The sequence below is a fragment of the Corvus cornix genome, chromosome 3 (genome assembly GCF_000738735.6).
Source record: "Corvus cornix cornix isolate S_Up_H32 chromosome 3, ASM73873v5, whole genome shotgun sequence".
NCBI classification, from domain to species: domain Eukaryota; kingdom Metazoa; phylum Chordata; class Aves; order Passeriformes; family Corvidae; genus Corvus; species Corvus cornix.
The window spans coordinates 53,815,449-53,838,347 of NC_047056.1; the positions used below are offsets into that span (position 1 = coordinate 53,815,449).

At 40.9% G+C, this 22,899-nt stretch overlaps 1 protein-coding gene across 1 annotated transcript in view; it reads right to left on the minus strand.

Moving 5' to 3' along the window:
* ARID1B (AT-rich interaction domain 1B) overlaps positions 1-22,899 on the minus strand; it is a 327,679-nt gene that overhangs the window by 80,029 nt on the left and 224,751 nt on the right. Inside the window, 2 exon segments of the mRNA XM_039569802.1 lie at positions 1,743-1,832; positions 18,856-19,099. Of these exon segments, the coding sequence (XP_039425736.1) occupies positions 1,743-1,832; positions 18,856-19,099 (334 nt within the window).

A 22,899-nucleotide genomic window follows, 5' to 3' on the forward strand; every position in this document is an offset into this window, starting at 1 on the left:
ATCAATATGACCTAGCTAGTTACAAATTTTGAATCTCCTGCATGAAACAAATGGACTCCTTGTACAAGCTGGGTCACAAGGATCATGCATATTACACCAGATTTTGTATATGAAGTGTGCAAAACCTGTAACATTCCTAAACACATTTTCTCTAAGAATATACCCACAATTCTCACTGCAAAGAGGAAAAACCAAACTAAATCAATCTGTAAATTTTATTTTTCTCACTGTTACTTACTTGTTTGACTTCCCAATTATGGCAGCTGTCTTCTGTTTTACTTCTGAATACCTGTCCACCTCTCCTGACCATACAATGAACCCCAGTTTTGCTCTGAAGCAGAACAGGTTCGACCTTTCCAGCTCTGTCAGGCCTAACTTGTCCCCCAAAGCCAGGTGAGGAACACACACTGCAGAAAAAATTATTACTGGGCAGTGTAACATTTTATGCCAAGACCCAGTTGTGTTAGGAAATGCACACATCTTTCTGAGATGTTTGAGTCTTCAAAGCCTCCATCCGATCCATTCTTGCTGCCTTGTGACATTTCTATCCCAGAAAGCATCATATATTTGTATTGGGTACTGAGAGCATTCTTTTTTCCCCAAACATGTACATTATTCTGATTTTTTTTAATGGGAAAATAAGTCCCTGCACTAACAACTGAGTATAAAGAATGACTGAAAAGGAAACAAAACAAATGAGCATGGAATTCCGTATTTCATGTTCTCATTAATCAGCATTCCTGGAGGAGGGGACATTCAACCCAGAAAAATAGCAAAAATTAAGACTCTCTGCTCTTCTTTGTGAGTCCTCTTAGCTCCTCCTGGATGCTATCCCAGAAATTTGTCATTCTGTGAGTTCAACTTGTTTCACTGTGAGAAAACTTCTAGTATTTATGGTATCCCCATATGGTGCTACTTGGGATATTTCTGGAAGCAATTTTAGGAGGGGCATTTCATAAATAACTCCATGTTTATCACAGTTATCATGTGTCTGTTTTGCAAGCCTGTCACTGGCACATGTTAACCACTGCATGGACAGGATGCCCAGTTTACAGCAGTTGATCGCACGTATGGCCATGCAACAAAGCTGCGACAACTATCTCCATGAGCTAGGGAGAAAAGAGGTGAATGGAAAAAGGGCTTGAAGTTTGTAAAAGGTAACTTTAATTTGAAAATGCTCTGTTTATTTTTGTGAGCACATGGTAGGGAGTACCCTTTTAGAACAGTGCTGTTGCCTGCAAGGTTTTCCATGGCAAGATTTCCAAATGTTTGAACCATTTGACCTAAATATTTGATTTCCCTTTATATTTAAAGATATTTTTATCCTAGAACGGGCTAGAGAACTATTGTGTCCATGCAAAGATATTAGAAATGACAATTCTAAGAATAGTGGCAAAACCGCTCATCGTTAGCACTCTTTCTCTACATCTTAATTCCAAGATAGACAACAAAGAGTTGTACTGTCCAGGACATGACTCAAGTATTTACAGAAACTGCCTTTATACCCTGGGCATTCACTGTATTTTGAGAAAACCTTGTTTTCTATTATAGTTTGGTAAAACCTGCTATTCAACTGCTCTTTCCCCGGAGACGGAAACCCCCCAAGCCTTTTACAATGAAGACTGTCATTATTTTCCCTGGGAAAAGAAAAGAAATACCAGGAAATCTCACATTGCTAATGTGCAACTTAAAATGAAGGCTGCATTTGGCACCAACTGAGAAAGCCCCAACACCTAACAAACCTCGGTCCTGTGGCATTGGTGACTGGCTCAAGGCAGGGTGGGAGCTGGATTCTGACTGGCTGCCAGGAGGCTGTGGTGGCATCTGACTGCCTGTAACACACAGAGAAAAAAGGGATAACAGACTTGCTTTTAGCATTTCAATGCACAAAACCAAGCATTGCTGCATTTTTCAACCACCAACATCAAAGAAAGTACCAGCTGTATAAGGTAAAGACAGAGCTCAACAGGTCTAGCTTTTTTCATACCTTTTTCTTTTTTTTTTCTTTTATTTTTTGAAACCCATGGAGGAAACATGCACAAACACATTTAGCAACAGGCATGGCGAAATGTTCAATTTCGCACTGAGTGAGTTCCCAACCTCACCAACATGATCCAATTTATAGCTGCAAATCTCCTGACACATATTTCTGTTAGAGAGTTTAACAAAACCCAAGTCTGCTGAACAATAGGGCTCATCCTGCCGAGCTTAAACTGGCCTCCAGCCAGGCAGACATGGACTGCTGCCAACAATATTACCAATGAAAATTTCGGTCAATACAAAAATTACTAACAACAACAGTTTAAAAAGTATTTCAATGAATCAGTGGTTTTAATATTGTTTGAATGTCCATGTAGAATATGGGAATAAAGAATAACATGTAGGCACACATGGTGAAAGTGAATGTTTGAAAGAGAGCAGACAGAAAAGGGGTATCTTATTCAAATAAAAGCAAAGGGAAGTTATTTATTAAAATAACTAAAATAACTAGCCCGAACAGACACATTCATTTTTATGACCTTGTTCAAAAGACATCCACTGCTGTCTACCCACCCAAACAAGAACACTCCCAGTGCTGTGAGGCTCAGAACACAAAATGTTCCCTTGCAATGTTAATAGATAATAAGGCAAGTGCTTATTGCACTGATGCAAGTCACTCCTCTGGGTCACCATTCAACACCGTGTCAACAAGGGAGGTTCATCTTACCACCCTCCCAATGCCCCGAAGCCTTGTGCTTAAGTCAACCTGCCACAGCCCAAGCAGGAGGAAGAATGAGGCCTGGACATCCCCTAGGATTCCTCTTTGCTCTTGGTCTGAGACATGCCTGCTTGTGACAGCCCAAGAGGCTTGAAGACCACCTCAGGTTAGGCAGCAAATACACACTTTAAGCATTTAGACACTTGCAGTGACGAGCACAGTATAAATAGCAGCAGACAGGTTTATATCCCTCATCCTCAAAAACTGTTCGGATTGTTTTCCATTTGAAAGAAATGGACAGAATAAAAACACAGGCAATAGATTTGTGCCTGCTGAGACTCATTTTCTCCTGCTCAGCAGCTGCCCTTCTGCAGTGGCAGGAGCAAGAATCCTGCGGACGGTCCTGGCGCTGGGAGCCGGGCTGACAGCGGGGCAGTAGGGGCTGCCCTTTAGAGCGACCAAGGGCCCGGAGTTGGATACAAATGCAGGAAAGCAAATATGTCTGCTCTGCCCCATCCACTTCCCATCCCCAAAGCCACCGGCTCTCAGCACCAACTCTGAAGAAAGGCCAGACTGATACAGAATAAAGAGAAAATCTATAAAATGTGGAGTGTAACCACTGCCTAGCTATTCAGATGAGGTGCTTTTGCACTAAAAACAGGACAGTCAACATTACTAGGAGCAGCTGTGACAACTGTCTCAGAGATGCAAATGCTGGACTAGAGGCAGAATTGTTCCTCCAAAAGACCAAACATGCCACTCAGCGCCCAAGGCTTTGGGTTCCATGGCCCATTCACGAACTCTGAGGCATATGACAATAATAATGACAAATTCCAGCTTATGTTTTGATGTCACTCAAGAGCAGGCTGTGGAGATGGTAAGTGCCTGCATTATAATGAAAGCTTTCGGCTTGACAGGAAGGATTCAGTGACTCAAGACTGTAAACAAACAGCATTTCCATGTTAACACAGAGCACTGCCACTTCCACCATGTATGCCCCAGGCACCACTATCAGACAGAGCACTTCAAGTATATGGGAACCATCTAAGATTTCTACAAACACTTAAAAAAAATAAATAATAAAGGCAGGGCTGCTCCTGACTGCACCGCATAGCTCTCAGCAGGATCCCTCCTTTAGGTGGACGCTTGGCAACTTTGAGAGAAGCTATAGTGCACAGAGTATCTATGATAGGCAACATATTTTGCATATTATACATGGTGTCTGGTTTTTTACATTGACAGTAACATCAGTTATCTGGCTGGATCCTTATCCTGTACAGGCAAATGTGCAAGCACAGACAGTGAAAGTAAAAGCCTAGAACAGTACCTGTACAACTTGTACAAAGAAATCAGTTTCATCTGCATCCTCAGTCAATACAGACTCAGGAGTTTTGCAGATTCACTGAAATTATCAGCCTCTGCAAACACTAGTGCTATTTTGTCAGTGTACTTCTATTTTTTCCTTATTAAACAAACTTCAAAGTAAAATTTCATAACATTTCATAAACACGACCAACTCTACACATATTCTAGCAAGTAACAAACTTACAAGAGAAGTATCCAGCACGCTAATTATCAGTGGGTGCTACAGATTATCCAGGTGCTGGACATGAAGGTACTGCATCAAAATGTTTTCAATCGAGCTGCCATTTTATTCTTAGAAGTGATGTGAAAGGTAAAAGGAGGTTAAGCACCCAAATACCTTTGAAGACTTGAACTGAACTCTTAATTTGGGTATCTAGCTCCTATTGATTGGGAGCTGATGACAGGACTTTAAAACCTTTGAAGATCCTGTCTGCCATGCTTTCTAAGTTTCTTTGTCATGAAAAGAAATGACCTTAAAGATTTTCCATTTCTTTCCTTTAAATGACAGTAATCCTTCTCTCTTTCAAACAGTATTGCATTTGTGTTTCTTGGAAGACACTTTAAATAATACATGAACAGACTTTTGTATTTTATTAGGGAAGGAAAATGTCTACAAAAGAAAAACAACCCTTTTTCGTTTTTAACATAAATTCTACAGCTATTTAAGAGAGAGAAAAAAAATCCAGTAATTTCTTTTTCACTGACAGACTACTGCCTCCTTTGACCCAGTGATACACAGAAGGAAGTTTAAACAGGGATGACCTTTTCCCATGTTTTGTATACCATTGTTGCCACATTGGTGAGATACTCCACCTGCCAAAATGTATGCAAAATGAATACTACAGATGTTTCACAATACTTCTATTATGCAAAACCACAGAAAATGCAATAATGCATGTTAAAGGGATAGAAGCTGCCACACTAGTTCTTTCCCCTATATTTAACAGAGGAGCAAAATGCTATTCAAAGTTATATAGCTATCTAGTAAAATTAATTGTTAAAACTACCAAAACCAGCAGTCTACCTAATATAGTATCTGCTATTTAAAATAAAAAAAGAGTCAGATGAAGAGGTAAGGGAATTAAAAAATGCATACTTGTAAGCGGGGTTTCTATTTCTTAAATTATGTCGAACGCTTTTAAATTTTTGCACTTGGAAAATCTTCACTTCAAATGGAGTCAGGAGAGACTGCATGCTACCTTTGGAAAAGATGGACTGAGAAAAGTACTAAATAGCGATTGCATTAGGGCTACAGCCATGCAGTTAAAACTGTAAAAAGTAAATTCCTTAGGGCCAACATAGCAAGCAAGAGCAGACCTTTGGTATCCTGCTGAGGAGGGGTCCTTACAGTCCACATCAGCAATGTTTTGAAACATGCTGAGGGCTCTCTGCTCCCATCACTGTAATGATACTGGAGGATGCTTGACTGAGACACCCTGTACCAGCTGGACAATACCTCACAGAATTACGCCTGAACAATTGAATCAAGAAAACACTTTGGTGATAACAGGTTCCCTCTGGGAAATAACTAGTTAAAGGGGGAAGGAGGGATATAAGCACAGGAATTTTAAGATGCATGAGGAACTGAAGGGTGGGGGACTGATCACAGCCTGTGTTGAAAATGGAACACTAGTTTAAAGGAAAGGCAGAAGTCACAGATCTTGTGGGTTGTCTTTGGGACAATTCCCAAACTAATTTAGGAATTGAGAGCTATGACTGGATTAATGACATTGTGATCAATGTCATTAGGGAAAGTAGGGAATATTAGTCAATACAAAAGATGATCAAAATACTACCTAAGAAACCCTTGGTACCACCTTTTGGCCTGGATTATTAAAAATGCAAACATTTATATTCATGGATCAGAACCAGGCCTTTTATAACTGAAGAGCTGTAGATTATCAGGTAGTCATGGGAGAAGAAAAGGAAGGAAAAATCTGACCATATCTGTTGACCTAAAATGGTTATAGCCTACAAACAGGTATAACTAACCATGTGATGTGGCACTCAAAGAAACAAATTTATCACTAGGATAAATCAGGATTGTTTACAGTAGAGGTAAGGCAACACAACATCACTGCTGATGTGTCACTGGAGAGCCTTCATAAGGACAAACCCAGAAAGCCTAATGCAAACTGGAATGGTGCCACGATGCTAACCAGCATGAAATGACAGGAGGCTGAAAGTGTGAGTATTATTTTACGGCAAAATCCAGAGCGAGAATTTTGTAACTTCTTTCTAAAAACATATTTGAGGCTAAATATCAGGGAGGGAAAAGAGCATGATGATGTTTAGGAGGATAATCAAACCATTACTGGAATTTGAAACAACTTTGTTTTAGGAATAATGAGGTCCTGAAAATCTAGTGATTAAGATGAGATCTGATAAAATAATAGGATACTCATCACACAGTCAGTGTTACAATAAAGGCTCACAGACCAGAAGAGACATTCTGGGTCTCGGATCCCTACATCAGAAATGAAAGAACATAAGTAGGCTTCTATATGGGAGTGTTTCAAATGAGCTTTTCAGGAAATTGGAAGTGAGGTGCAAATGACTCAAAGGAAAGAAATTTTTCTGTGGGTAGCATAAAGGGAAACTGGTCATGTGTTTCGTGTTATCTCTTTCATCTTATCAAGCCTATGACCCCTTAAGAAAAAAGATTATTTTCTTCCTTAATTTATGCATTGTAGCCAGGCTTCCTATCGTATCAACAGTATTTTTAAAATTACTTATTCATTCAAGTAAAAAGTAAGGGTTGTCTGCATATCCTCTCAAATTAAGACAAAAATATTAAAACCTTCCTCCTACCTATGCAGTAATCTGAGCACAGATGTTTTAAAAGGCCTGAGACATCAGGACCCTTTCAGATAGAGCAGCTGTGGCTGTGCTGGGATATGGAGAGTCAAACACATTCAGACCAAGCCTTCTGGCTCTGCTCAGCACCACACTGCAGCTAATAACCCCTTGCAAAGCTGGTAATCCACTGCAGCCTGCTTACCAAGACAACTGCCACCTCCCTGACCCAGGAACTTAGGACCAAACCTAGAACCCTCCTGCCTTGGAATGCTTTTGGTGGCTGGCTGAGAGGCTCACTGAAGGTGAGACTGCAAGAAGCTTATTTGTTCCACTGCAGCAGCGCAAAACTTCTGTACAAGCTTCTAAACAAGAAGCTTATCAACTTAAGCCAGATTTATGGATGCTCTTTATCATAAAATGTTATCAAGATTGTTGTCAGGCCTAGCCCTGATTTTCCATATTACCTCTTAAAACAAATGTATTATGCTTCAAAGACACAGATTCCCTAACATATGTGACTATCACAATCCATGTAAAATCAACTAGAAGTCAAAAACCCCACTTTGCTTCTCATGAAAGTGTAAAATTCTCAGATACCAACTCTCGAAAGTTACACTCTCACCTTCTTCTTCCTATCTATGTCACATTCACCATATCAGGGATGTGACAGAGTTTCAGAGAAATCACTGTAACTTAAGTGCTAAATTGCTCTCAGATCTCCATTAAAAAATGCAACAATGAACAAAGGGGCCTGGAGAACCCTAGCTCTGACTTTTCTCTGCACAAATGCAATAGCATAAACATCTTAATTTCATGAAAAGAAGCTACTTGTTTGACACGATACAACATTTAATTCAAAGCAAAGCCGACACTGACGGGATGAGGTAGCTAGTCAATATTTTGTTTCATCCTCATTACTCAGCATGTAGTCCCAAGGTAATACTTATGGAACACCATCCAAATGTCATCCTTACTACAGAATAATTCATTATATTATGGACTTCAAAAAAAAAGAATTAAGTAGCTGAAACTGGCATCTGTAAAATTAGACATCCAAGTTTTATTCCCAGGTTGTGTAAACTCTGAGTAAGGTATGAAGACTGTAACAAATACTCAGGAGTATAAAGTGAAATAATTGTTAGTACTGCCTGAACTGACAACGGTCTTGGTGGCAAGGGGCAAGAAAGAAAATATATTTTCCTCTGGAGAATATGTATCTTTTTCCTCTGGAGGGGAAGGGAGAGCAGCAGCAGACACTGCCAAGCAGGTCTGTTTCATCCATGCTCCATGCAGAAGTCACCTCTCTGTTGGGACCAAAGTGAAGCACTTTCTCCTGAGATTTTGGAAACAAGCCCAAAGCAAGCTGTCAATGGGAATCTTCAGAAGCCTGCGACTCACCCGAATAATGAGTGGCTTTCCAGTAGGTCACAGCAAGCACCTGTCTGCTGAGGACTATTCTTTTCCAACAAATTCCAAAATTCTGCTGCAAACCAGGAAGGCAGCAGAACTCCTCAAAATTAAGGATGCATCATTTAATTATTTGTACAAATGAAGGCATAAATCAGTCTAAATCTAGGGATCACTGCTTCTCTATCCTCAGTAACATCCACCCCAGACCTGTAATTTCACTTTACAGTTATGAGAAGTTTCATTTGGGGGAATCAAATTCTTTCTGCTTTCATCTCCGCCTAACTCCACGTCCATTTAATACATTATTTCCATTAAGCTCAAGAGAGTTTCCAGCCAAGGATATTTCTGTTGGAGGCCAGTCCTGAATGGTGCAGCCCAGGATAGCAACCAGTTAAATCTTTTCTAATCCCCACATTCAGAAATGGTGGCTCACAGCGGCTGGCATGCAGGAACTGAATAGAGCAGGCAAGCTCGTATTTCTCTCACCAGGCCAAATTAATAAAAACAAAACCTGATTTCTCCTTCTCGTTTTCCTATTCTTCCTGTTCCCCAATATTTTTCCTTTCAAACAATTTTATTTTTTTTTTTGTTTGAGAAGCCTAATGTTTGGCTGCCTTCTGAAGAAATGGGCACAGTGACAGATGAAAGGCCGTATTCATCGCCTAATTCAGAATAGGGAAAAACCGACTGCTGTGCATTTAAGATTCTAACAACCTTGCAATTTTGTAGAGCCGTTTTCCCCAACCCGTTCTTTTGAAGAAATCTGCTTTTATTCTGTTAATAACTAACCACAGTTGCAGCAGCATGGATCCGATTAGCAGTTCTTACGCTACAAAGGGGGTGGGGGGAGGCTGTGAACAGGGTTGCCAATTTGTCCACCTGGGTCCCCAGAAGAAAGATTAGATGAGGTGCTTGCTCCTTTCTTCCCCACTCGCTTGCTGCTCTGCACTAGACAGACCTCTTCAAAGCTCAGCCACTGACTTAATTTCTTTTTTCCCCCTCTAAAGTCTCGTTTAACCACCCCTCCACATGTTTTGCACTCTGTCACTGCGTCCCTCTAAAGCGATGGCGTGAATTGGGATGAGAGGGGTTGGGAGAGGCCGTGGCCACAGCTTGCCAGCGCTTCCTCTCACACCTCTACAGGGCCTCTGAATTGCTTTTAGATTTTGCAAATTATATTTTCTTAAATTTGTGCAAGCCACTGGAAAAAAGCATCTATGTTCTTCAGGGAATTAACCAGACCCTGTAGTCGTACTGTGATTTTCATTCTCTCCTTTTAATCCTTCCACAAAAATGGTAGTTTTGCTTGCATTTAGACTGAAGTAGAAGATTGTAAAGGGTTGCATGGATTTAGTAATCTGTAATTACTTGGGACACATCATTACATGTTTCTAGTAATTACATGTAATGCAAAAAGCTTATACTTCAGCTAGATAAAAACCATTCTCAATTTTTTTATAAAATGTCAATTAAACAGAATATAAAATTGTAATTGATGCAAGTGCTAAATATCTAAAAGCTCTAACAAAGGAGAGGGTAGTATTTCTTTCTTATATTTGGCTCATTTCTTCCCTCCAGAAATGAAACCTACCCTGCCACACACCTGAAACTTAAAACTTCAGAATTCTATTTAGGGATTTAATCCAAGTTCCAAAAGGAAGAATTTCTCATTATCAATGCTCATTCTCTAGACTGCATTTATAACTAGGAGGAGATTTTTTTCTCTAAGGTGTTCCTCATTGTGTCAACTGCATTTGAGAGCCTGAGAAGCACAACAGATGTAGCAGACATACACTTCTAAAATTTGCCACCTAAGAAAAACCTTAACTCCTAACTTTAACATTGCCAAATTCTAACCAAACCACAGATCAATTTTCATTTAAGATACCTGCAGTGTGAAAACATGCAAGATACAGAAAAAAGGGTCAATGTGAACTGAAATTGCTGTTTCTTATCCATATTTCTTTTCCCTTGATCCAGGCAAGTTTAACAATTTCTCAGAATCAGGCAGCACTAACCTGGAATACCATCAATGACGGAGTTTGAGTTCTCCCTGCTCCTCCCAGCTCTCTCAAGTTTAGCAAGCAGGGAAACTGGAGCAGTGCTATGTGGCAATGAACTATTTAGCTAGTCCTGCCTGCTACTCCTCGTACTAGATCACTCTCTGTAATTAAAAAACATTTTAGTAGCAAAATGTGTGTGCTCTCACTAATACTACCCTCAAAAGGAACAAACCCTCAGCAAATCTAGTTTTTCCTATTGTGTTATATTGCATATTACACAGCCCTGGTCTCAGCAATTCTCAGGAATGAGGGAGGAAAGGGCAAGTTGAATGCATAAAGGATAAAAGCACCTTGAGGCAAACCTGCTTCCAAAAACCATTTGGTGGGTCTGATCTCCCTAGAAGACAAGATCTATCATGCCATATTTCATCTTGCCCGACAACGATAAGCTCCAAAGACCGGTGCAGAAGCGAAGCAATTCTTCATGTATTTTTAATCAACCGAGAACTTTCATCTGGCAAGCTCCCTCCGCAAGGTCACATGCACCACGCGCAGCCACGTGCCTCTCATGCAGTTTGCAAACACCAACTCCTATGTCAGCTTCTGTTTGGAAGGGGGAGTATTAACATTAGCGACTCCTGGTTATATCATTTATAAACATGCAGATGTGGATTATTAAAGATTAATGCATTTTGGGATTGGTGTCGGCATTCCGTTTGTCTCACGCCGAAACCAATTCTGTTCTTCATTAGTCAACGACAACCCACATCACCCTGTTGTGGAAGAGAAATCAAAGGTGCAAGCGTGAATTGAGAATAAGTGATGAAACTGATTACTAAGAAACTTAACGGCTGTAATCAATCAACACATCACAATAATTTGAGCCCACTGTTATCTGAAGATGGGGAACAAACAGAAAAGCTTACCGACGGAGTGAATTGTTCTTTTGTGTTTGCTTTCTAAAAACCCACTTTGCAATTTGACTTCCCTATCTACCTACAGAGTGATGCTGTCAAAGGGCTGTTCAAATCTTTCAAGTTGCAGCTCAACCTGCATGAAAATTTTGTCTCCAAGGGGGAGAAAAGATATCTTGCTTTTCATTAATTTTTTAAAAAATTATTATCTGGAGGTAGTGAAAATGTTCTTCTTTTGAGGCACAGAATTAATTCAAGCCACATTTGCAATTGTTCAGACTCCTTCTTCTAAGGAGGGACACACCACGTATCTGTCTAGTCAAGTCTGACACTAACTATGAAGCATGAAGGCCACTTTAAATATCTCTCATGGCAGTGATACATACTCCACTGAAAAGCTGAAAACTGCAGCAGCCTATCCCATCACAGAAACCAAACCACTTATGACATTTATGCTCTATTTTATTTAGGTATAACAACCATCTGTCAACAACAACAAAAACACACTGATGGAGACGTGAGAGACTTTTCCCATTTGCTCATCAATCACTGCTTAGTATTGCAAAGGACAAGGGAGTGAGAGACAACTTTTTAATTTATGATAAAACGCAAATTAATGCCCTATTTGCCAACACAAAGAAAGAGAGACAATCTATGTTTGTGTAGCCAAATAATGACAGAATAAAACCCCCCAAACATTCAAAAACAAATATACACCACTTAAAATTTCTTGTAGAAATGTAAGTGGCTTTAGAAAAAAGTTATAAAGAAATGCATAGGTTAATGATCAAATGTAAACAGTAATTGTCCAAGGTTGGCCTTAGAACATACACATAAGACTAACAACAAACATACCTGTCAAATCTTGGCAGCTGTGGTTAAGTATATTTGAATTTTGTTACGTAAAGCAGAGCACATGCATAATTATGCAAATATGTTAACTGGATTCCAACAGCCCTCATACTCTAGATGGATTTGTACCAGCAGGGTGCTACCAGTGACTCACAGAGCTACAAGAAGTGGCCTGTCATACGTACGTGTGCTGCCACAGTGTCCACAGCAGCAGATGCCCTGCCATGCTGGCTGCTCAGCCATTGCCAGGATGGTAGAAACAGGCCTGGCAGGAATCAACAAAGAGGACAAACCAGATATGGGGCAGAGCACAGCTATGGGGATGCAAACGCCACTGATCTGGCCATCTGTGGGACGTGCTGGACAACTCTCAGCACTGGACTCTTCAGGATGTTCAGTCCATAGGGCAGAAGTGTTTGGCACAGGCTTAAGACAGCAATTAAACACTAAAACTGAAATGTGTGACTGTGAAATGTAAACACTGACACACCAGATATTAAGCAAGTGAAACCATTTAAAACTAAACCACGTAAACTAACCCTAAAAAGTAACCACCCAGGGCATGCTTTTTTGGTGATTTACTGTTTCTCTACCTGATGCTTAACTTCGAGCCAATAAAAAACAGCAGGTTGATGCTGGTGGAATATGAAACCCTCTGTCATCATGAAAACCTAACAGGAGGAACTTGAACAGCGTGCCTCTGTCTCACTTCATCTCCTGCACCTGTTCTGCAAAGACCACCTCTGCAGAGAAGGACACCTCCCTGATCTCTGGCAAAATTGCAAGTATGATAGTTTTTATAGTGCCTTTTGCAGCATAGGCTCTCCTCATGAAACTTGATTGAGACTATTTAGTTATTTCATGAAGCCTTGAGACAACAGATTATTTATCAGTTGTGACCCGGTCTGAATTCTAATTGGTATCAGAGGTTAGACACTCCCTATGCTAGAAGCAATGCCTTGAGCTACAGTGCCTTACAATTTGCTTATTTTTTCATCCTTTGAAAAGACAGAAACACTCTAAGTGTTGTTCAAACCATTCAAAAGAAAGGGTTTTAAACCACTATTATGTGAAACATTCACATATTTCATTTGTAAGCATTCTAGATTTGCAAAACTGCTGATTAGATGTTTTGTGCACTAGAAGTGATTAAGAACATAGCTACGTCAATGGCATTTTGTGTTTTGGCTTTTTTCTGGTCTGGATGCCAATGAACAGCATGCATCTTCCTTGCAACAAGCTGTTGCAAGATTTTTGCCTCCGGAGAAGCCAAGGGGGAAACATTGATAGATGTGTTAAAATAATCTTTCCAGACAGGGGGATCATATCCATTTTACAAGGATATAATCCCCTCTTGTTTTGCAATCACTTTAGGGTATTTAAAACTTCAACAAAAAGCACAGTATTACAAATTCATACATTCATAGATTTGTTTGGGTTGGAATGGATCTTACAGTTCATCTAGTTCCAACCCTCCTCCCCCCTGTCATGGGTAGGGACAGCTTCCACTAGACCAGGTTGCTCAAAGCCTCATCCAACCTGGCCTGGAACACTTCTAGGGATGGGGCATCAACAGATTCTCTGGGCAACCTGTTCCAGTGCCTCACTACTCTTACAGCGAAGAACTTCTTCCCAATATCTAATCTAAACCTCCTTTCAGTTTAAAGCCATTCCCCCTTGATCTATTACTACATGTCCTTTTAAACAGTTCCTCTCCAGCCCTCCTGTAAGCCACCTGTAAGTGCTGGAAGGCTGCCTGCCATAAAGTCTCCCGGAGCCTTCTCTTCTTCAGGCTGAACAACCTCAGCTCTCTCAAGCCATCTTCTAGAAGAGGTGCTCCAGCCCTCTCATCACCTTCAGGGTCCTTCTCTGGACCTACTCCAGGTTCTTCTTGTGTTGGGCACCCCAGAGCTGGATGCAGAACTCCAGGTGGGGTCTCAGAAGAGGAGAGCAGAGGGGCAGAATCCCCTCCCTGACCCTGCTGGCCACACTGCTTTTGAGGCAGCCCAGATCATGGTCGGCTCTTTGGGCTGCAAGTGCACATTGCTGGGTCTTGCTGAGCTTCTCCTCCACCAAAATCCCCAAGTCCTTCTCCTCAGGAAAGGGCCTCTCTCAATCCATTCTCTGCCCAGTCTCTATCTGTTGGGATTGCCCTGACCCAGGTGCCAGACCTTGCACTTGGCCTTGTTGAAGTTCATGAGGTTCACACAGTCCCACCCCTCAAGTCTGTGCAGGTCCCTGTGGATGCCATCCCTTCCCTCCGTGTGCCGACTGCGGCGCATGGCATCAGCAAACTCGCTGGGGTGCACTTGATCCCACTGTCCATGTCACCAACAAAGACATTAAACAGTGTTTATCACTTTCATGTAGTCTTCTCTCCCACAAATAATATTTAAAAGGGGTCCATGCCATGTAGCATACGAATAGTGGTGGTTCACAGGGTAAGTACATAGAAAAGCTCAATCCCAAAGAAAAGATGTTTCCAAATTCTTTTTTAAAACAAAATCTACAGTAAAATTATTATTTTACTATAGTATATTCTGGAAACTGGTTCAACTGGTTCTTTTTTATAAGGTATGAAAGGAAGCATCATTCCTATTCAGAGTCTTGCAGTACAATGTCCATTTGGACTACGATAGACTGCTGCTCATGTTTTTCTTCTCGCAGCATTTTAGTCACACACACTGACTAACATGCACACGAAGACAAGATTTCCTGTTACTGTTCTGTCTGGGTATCCCATTTCCCTCTTGCTCCTTTTTTTTGCCTGGAGTGCTGGCTGTAATGCTGATGGATCCTGAAATTCAAGCAAGCTAACTGATCAATACAGATGTGGAAGACCTCCAGGTTTGCAGACAGTAGAGTTTAACACTGAATGGATCACATTCATTGGTTCATAGAATTACCAGAATTAAAAATTTGGGGTATTTTTAATCAGGGGAGGATGCTGACTGGTTAGCATAAATTAAAAAGTCTGGCAATAACACTCCTAAGACAGAGTATCCACAAATGGATCTCTTCCTGAAAATTGTAACTTCATCTGTATCCAAGCTCTTCAGTGAAAGAAGGCATCAGTCGTAATAAAAACAATGTAGTTGATGCTTAACAGAGTGAAAATCAGCTTGTTTCTTTAGAAAGTACATGGAACGTGATAAAAGCACAAGTCAAAATACTGATCCATGTAAAAAAAAAAATTACATATTTCTAAAGGCAGCATTTGCTACTCGTTATTAGCACAGCATACCCTTCTGGACAGATAAAAATTGCTGTAGAGGTTTAAAAATAATAGAATCTATTAACTTGTACAAAATCTGCTTGTCCATCATGGGTTAAGGGATTCCTGGCCTATCAGCAATCTTTCACAGAACTCTTAATATTAAAAAATTTTTGCTGCTTACACCGCAAGGGAGAAAGAGCTGACAAAAGCCTTTGGCCAGTGAGATCAAAATTGGGGATGGGGGGAGAAAGGGGAGCTTAGCTTATTTACATTTTTGCTTTGTTAGTAAACTGGAATTGTTAGAGCAGGAGGGACAGGGAAAAAAAAAAAAAGAGAAAAGTGAAATTAACAGCCTCTAAATCTTCTGGCAACAGCAGTGCATTTTGATATGTGCTGTGTCAGCTTCCACTAATGGTTTAGGGTTGAATCAGGCACAGTTCAAGACCCAAAGCAGTGCAGGGCATCACATCTCATTCCTTGGAATAACATGTACCCTAATTATAAAGATGGCTACAAAATAAAGAGATCAGGATTTCTGGCAAAACAGAATAATGATCTACTTAAAAGGAAATCATAATGTCATTTTGAATCAGTAGAAATCATAGAAGAGTAGGATTTCAGCCCTGTAGTGAACATACATCTGAACAAGAAGTGTTCCCATTTTGAGAGAAAATACCTTTCTGACAAAATCCATCGAAGTTGCTTTTTCTGCTCTTAGGAGTTAATCTCCCTGGTCTATTCCGGTAATGCGAATGGAAACAAAGGCTGTATATGCATGTGCCACTTACCACACAAAATATCCATCCAGTATTTCAGAGAGCACAGGAAGGAAATGCCCACTGAGCTAGGGACGTGCCAATGTCAGTGCTGCCTGTGCCAGGCTGTTCCTGTGAAATTCGTGGCGTGCAGCAGAAAGCAATGCGGGGTGGCAGGCTTGCGGTGGGGTGCGGAGACAGCTTAAACAGGCAGTGGAAGAGAAGCAGCCATTTGGGAGGTTTAATAGGGGGCTGTTTGTTTGTCTGCCCTTTTGATGTTAAATTAGTTTTCAATTTTGTTGCAAGGAAGGAGCCATTGGGAAAAGGATGCTTCTCTTCCAGTAAACCCTGGGAAAGCAACACCTTTATTTTAACTGTCTTCCCACCAAGAACCCCCTGCAACATTTTGGCTTTCCCCAGCCATAGCTATCAGCAACACAACAGCTGCTCATTTTACAATGACTTGCTGGAGAGAGAATGATTGAAAGAGCCAATCTATGTCACATTGAGAAACTGTGGCATAACATCGCAGGAGGTAATAGGAGAGGAATGAGGTCAGAACAAACAAGGGTAGGGTGAGACCAGAGAGGAAAATAGCAGAGAACAAAATTATTAAAGGCAAGGTGCTGTACTACACAATCTATGTTTAAAAACGGCTACAACCTGAATGCTGCAAACAGCCACAGAAATGCAAACAAGCTCTGTGTTACTTTTTCTTAGGGTCTCATGAATGCAGCTAATGATAAAAGCTACCAAAGTCCTTGTAATGAAGCACAATGGTGGGAACACACTTAGGTGAAAGCACAGTCTAATTCACATGGCTTGAAAGCCCCAGCACCCAGCAGCATCCCTCTATCACAGAGTTTTACATAGCAGCATTGCTCCTGTCGTTTTGTAGCTTGAGAAACACAGCAGCAGCAGCAGCAGCAGCAGCAGCAGCAGCAGCAGCAGCAGCAGCAGCAGCGATGCTACCACAGCTGCCTGGCTGCCCTCAGGAGAGTGCTGCCTTAGCTCACACCTGGGAATTCACCTTTAGCAAGAGCTGCAGAGACCAGAAGCTTGTCTGTGACAGGGAAACAGTGGAGGGTGATTTTGATTTAGCACCATTCATAAAAATCCTTCCTGAAAAAGAACCGCTTTTGTGTTACTGCAGCAGACCAGAAAACCACTGTGCAAAATGGTGGCACAGTTTGTATGTAGAGACAATGCTTTTCACTAGGTGAGTTATAAAAACGAGCTTTTGGGGCTCATCTGAAGTGATGAAGTGACTCTGACCCTGACCTCTGAGCCCATATCCCTTCTATTTTTACCCCATGGGGATCAAGTGGTAATAAAAGTTATTACTCTCCCCCTACACTCTTATGCTCATCCTTACATATCATGGCTACAATAAAGCTATTTTCAGTGTCACAACATTTTTTCCCTGTTCAGCAATCAGGCTGATAAAATGCCAATCCATTTACTGGCCTGAATCTGACTGTGGCAAAATGTTACTTTTTCAGCCAGGTGGACTATCTGGCTTCACTCAACAACAGAGATGGATTTCTATACCAAATACTGGAAATTATCTTGGAAATACAAAGCTACCACACTGCATACAATGCAAATACTCTGCCCCCACTATTCCTGCTCCACTTGAGCTTGTGCTGCCAGTCAGAGCGGCTGGAGAGGGAAGAAATAACTGCAGGGCATGCACACAGCATCAGGGCTCAACATGCTCAGGCCACATTTAGTACTCAACATTCCTGTGTGCACTGAGCTTGCTTCCCTTTGCTTATCTAGTTTAACCTCTGCAGACAAACAGGCACAAACATTTTACACAGATACCTTTGTATCAAATACCGAAACACACGCTACCCTCTGAATTTTAACCAGCATTTGGTTTACAGCAACACTCAAATCACCTAACAAAAAGACACCTCTGCTTTTGTTTCTTGTAACTGAGCTCCATGTTTATTATTCCGTGGTTTTGTCAGCAACTGATGTTATCCCTAGGGTAATGTCAGCACTCTCCTACTCTTAGGAATTCCCCTAGTATTCAAAATGTCAGAAGATAATAAAAAAACTTGAGCATCAGGAGGAGAATAAACTCACCTGAAATACTAAATAAACATTGCTGCCTGACCCCCTGGAGTAAGGAACATGCCAGATTGGTGGGGATAAGGTAAGAACTGAAATTAATGTATGCCATTTTTTTCTTCTGGGTATCTTAACAGATTTCCACAAATTTCTGAATATACATGAATGACTGTGTGTCATACTCTAAATTGCACAAGAGTGCGAGTGGCAAGCATGCCACTGGTATTCCAATTATTACTGGTGGGGCTGAATCCCCAGTAACTTATTAATCTTTGCAAATATTAAGAAATATCTCATACAATATTCTCTACTGATGTCCAAAATTACATTGTCACAATACAGGGTTGAAAAACCTCTGCCTCGTCCTGCAGGTCTGTAACCACCATATAAGCTCAACAGCCAAACCCAACAAAAACACACAGTTAGAACAAAAAAAGGATTGTAAATTATCAAGAGAAGTATGTGACTAATGACACAAAAACCAAACACAAAAACTACAGTTAAGTATTCACATTGCTTGGTGATAAAGACACGTATTGAACACCTATGGCAAGTCAAGCTCAGAATTTTGAGCATTCTGAGGGCTTGACAGCTGAAATTTAGATGGGATTTACTCCCGCTCTAAGCATGCATTTTTTTCAGAAAAAGGCCCTGAAAAGGTAGGATTCTCAGAAAATAAGTTAGTTTGAAATACAGGAGTATTTATTTACGTATTTAATAAACCTACCAATTGCTTTAACTTTGTTTGTTAGAACCAACTTACCTGGAATACTCGCTGGAGAAATGGGACCAGATCTTGACTGGTTGCTTCCAACGGGTGAGCCTACAGGGGAAGGCGATGGACCCCCAGGGATGCCAGAGAGATGTGGAGAAGCATGAGGGGAAAACGGAGACTGTGCAGGGTTGCTCTGCTCCCCTTGGCTGCTTGTAGAGCCTGACGCGCTAACAGCTGAGCTGAGGGTTGCTTCAGTTCCAGTCGGCAAGTCGTCAATGGATCCAGATAAATCCTGAGGAAAAATGAAGAAAGAACATAAGTGCTTGCATGAATACTCAGGCCAGAGGACTCAAGAGCTGGCATGGCAATAGATCCATTTGTTTACTTATTGCAGCACATAACTGAAAGGTTGTCTTCAACATGTAGTTAAATGATGGCAGAAAACAAGGATAGTATGCACAATTCTCTGCTTAATCTCTAATTCTTTTGAGAAAAAGAACAAGCAAGGGCAACAAATGAATTGGAACCAAATTCATTCAGCATTCAATTTAACCTTTTCCATCTGGATTAAGCTTTCAAAATTAATCCCAGAAATTCTGCCTGGGCATACCAAAACTAATGAAAATGATACATCAGTTTCACTTTTACACAGTATTTAATTTTGGGGTTTGCTACCACTACAATCACAGCTTATACTCTTCACTCCAAGCTATTACCACAATGAGAGAAGAAGGGTTTAAAATACGCAGCCCTCTAACCCTCCCATGCAGCTCCTTTGCCTTGCAGCAGGGAGATGAGAAAAGGCCCAGCCCTCAGCAGCAGCACTGGATCTGCTGGCCACCAAGGAACAAGGACTGCTGCTTATTCACTTCCATCATATACCAGTGTACAGCTCACAGGTTCTCTTCAATTTCATCTGAATACAGTGCTGAACAGTTACTCCATTTTAGCTCATAACCGCTACATTTTCAATGAGAAATTTCCTCTGTAGATCACAGCACATCTGAATTCTAACTATGAACTGCTGGACATATTCCCTGAAGCTGTAACACAGGAATTATACTGGTCTTTGAATCTGTGGGAGTAATCAGAGGCTTTAAATAATTTTAAGATCAGATATAAAAAACCAAGAATGCTGTGACAAAGCAAGCACATGCTCCCCAACTGTCAAGAAAAATATTAATTCCTAAGCATCATAGAAAAACCTCATACAAACTGAAAGGTGCCAATATAGCTGTGCTTCTGTAGCTATTGGCAAGTCACAAGGAGCATGTTACTATGTTACTATTTCTATTAGCAAATTAAAGCACAAAAAAGTAGCACGGAGCTAACTCACATATAAACCAGGTCATTAAGTGACCTCTGAGACTTGAAATAACTGGGATGACAGAGTGCATTACTTTGGTTGATCCTGACTTCATTTATTTGGCTCATGCAAGTGGTTGCACCACAGACAGCAGGACCCCTTGTCCGAATGGCACAAAAAGAACTAAGTTCTGCTTGAGTAAAGAGCTCAGGAAGCAAAACCTTAGTGCTGCCTAATTTTCATAACAAAAACCAAAACTTTTTAGAAGTCACAGAACACGGATGAAATGCACACGTGGTGTACTTAGAGCCCTGTCCAACGATGACTACCTCCATTACAAGGGAGGCTCACAGCCAGGTTTCCCTAACAGACGGACATGGGCAGTCTTCCGAGGCACAGGAAGAGGAGGATTAACAGTTTAAGCGCTGCTAACACTCACTAGAAGCCACGTAGAACGCTGTGTGTTATTCCTCGTTGTGCATAAGGGTAGGAAATACAAACCACCTGACTTAGCTCTCTGCAGGGCATCTTGCGGACCTTATTTCCAATGAGTTCCCACAAATACTTCAAGAACAACTCTTATCACAGTTAAATTTTGCTTTTTCTGACAAGCATGGAATTGTACCCCTATTTCATTAGGCATATGAAAAGCAAAAATTAAGGCTAAAACTTCAGTCTACATGTGGATGCTGCATTTACTCAAGAGTAGACTTCAAAATCCGTACAAATGGAAATTTAATTGTGAAGTGGGCAATAAACTATTTTCATTGTTTCCTTTTTGGATCTATTAACTGTAGAAAATGTAAACAAGAAATAACACTGCTTGGTACTGCATAGAGCAACACTAGATATTTTTCATACTAGAATGTATTTGGCAAACAGGTAAGCAATTATTGCTTTTCCATACATAATATGGTATTCTCCTAAATGGAATCAAATCGCTGCTGTCGTCATGTGTAACAAATGCTGCAGGAAGTGCTGATAAAACAAATGCTGCTGAAAAGCATATAATAAACCTATGAAAACTGAATGCAGCAAAATAGAGCCTATTCTAAAGGAATATAAATTCTGTGTAAAAAACCAGATAGGCACCCAACTGATAGAAGATACAGAAAACATAGAGGTTTACGTTTAGAATAACAAAGATTTTAAAATGGTGTGTGGAGTAAAGCTTTCACGTGGGCTGGCAAGCCAAAGGACTTGACAGAACAGGTTTGCCAGAATAACGGAAAAGCCATGAAGAAATTAGCACTGTCCTTGATGAAATTATCTGCTGTTCAAAGGCTAAGGCAAGACTTTGGGACAGGAATGAAGTCAGGTCACATCGACTTCTCCAGCTTTCCGCATGAGTGGAACAACTGGTGAGTCTCAGGCATTTTCTCAAGTGCCTGCTTTCCAGGAATTTCTTCACCCACTCAATGAAAATCCTTCACGAAGGTGGAAGGGGAAAGCTTGCATGACACCCTTCTATTTAAATTGTGAAGCCATGCCACCCTCATGCAGTGCAGGCTGAGGGAGCAGCCCGGTCACCACGGCACACCCACAGTCCCTTGGGCTCCCCACATGCGCTCAAGGGCAAGCACTGGGATTTTCTCCCAGGAATGGCAAACTTCACAATCACCACACCTGCTGAGGATGCTATGGTAGTGTTCACTCATCAGACTCGTCAAGAAAACCGAGAAAGAGGTTGCTCTCAGGATGGCACAAAAGACTGTTGCCGTCTAGAAGTCTGGGCTGTGCCACACAGCCTCCTACCTTGCCATCAAGTGGGCTATAATGAGAAATATCAGCTGTTCTGTACAGGGTGGTTTGGGGTTTTTTGTTTGTTTGGGGGGGTGTTTGTGTGTTTTGTTTTTGGGTTTTTTTTTCTTTTTTGTTAACATACACTTCAAGGCCTTACCTAGTCTTCTAAGGTGGAAAGCCTGAGCGGACGAGCAACTGGGAAACTTGCAGCATACGGAGGCTTTAGAAACACCTCTGTTAACTAAAAAAGCTAATTGGGAAATATAAAAGAAGGAGAAGAAAGACTTTATGTGAAGCACACCTGGACAGAAAGAGCAGAAGCCGGCTTTCTGTTCTCCTATTACCAGCATTTTAATGCTTACTTTTACCTCATTTTACAGAACAGTAGTGAAGTTGTGCAAATTCCACATCACAAACACTTATTTGTATATAAAACACTATACACACACACATTATATACGTAAATTACATGGATACACTTGCATTTACTTAGCACATCTATATGTAAAGCTATTAGAAAGCCTACTAATAGGAGAAATTCACAGCGGTTTAAGCATACAGCCTAGTTAACAAAGAAGCTCTGTAACTAATACTCCTCTAGAGGACAATTTAGTCAGCAGGGCACCAACTCTATTCTTCTTTTATAAGTAGTATCAGATCTATGATGCCTGTAAAGAACAGAGAGACCTTACTTACTGCATCTCATTCAAACCAAGGCACCTTCAAGCTACAGTGCTTCCATTTATCTTGTTGGGAAGTTGGCAGGTTAGGTAATTGCTGGGATTCTTTTAAGGGGCTGAAGTCCCCATACCCTAAGGCATGCCTTAAATTTTGCCTCTTTTCAGAGGCTTTTTCTGGAAAGCACTTATTTCTTCCAGTAAAATCTAGCAAGCTTAGAATTACCAGTAGTCTTGTGTTTCTTACAGATCTGTTTCTTGTAATGTAATCCTATTATTCTTATCTATGGTATTTTTATGACTATATTTTCAAATGTGACATCAAATCTAAGAAAAAATGAAAGACAAACTATTTCCCCCCTCCCA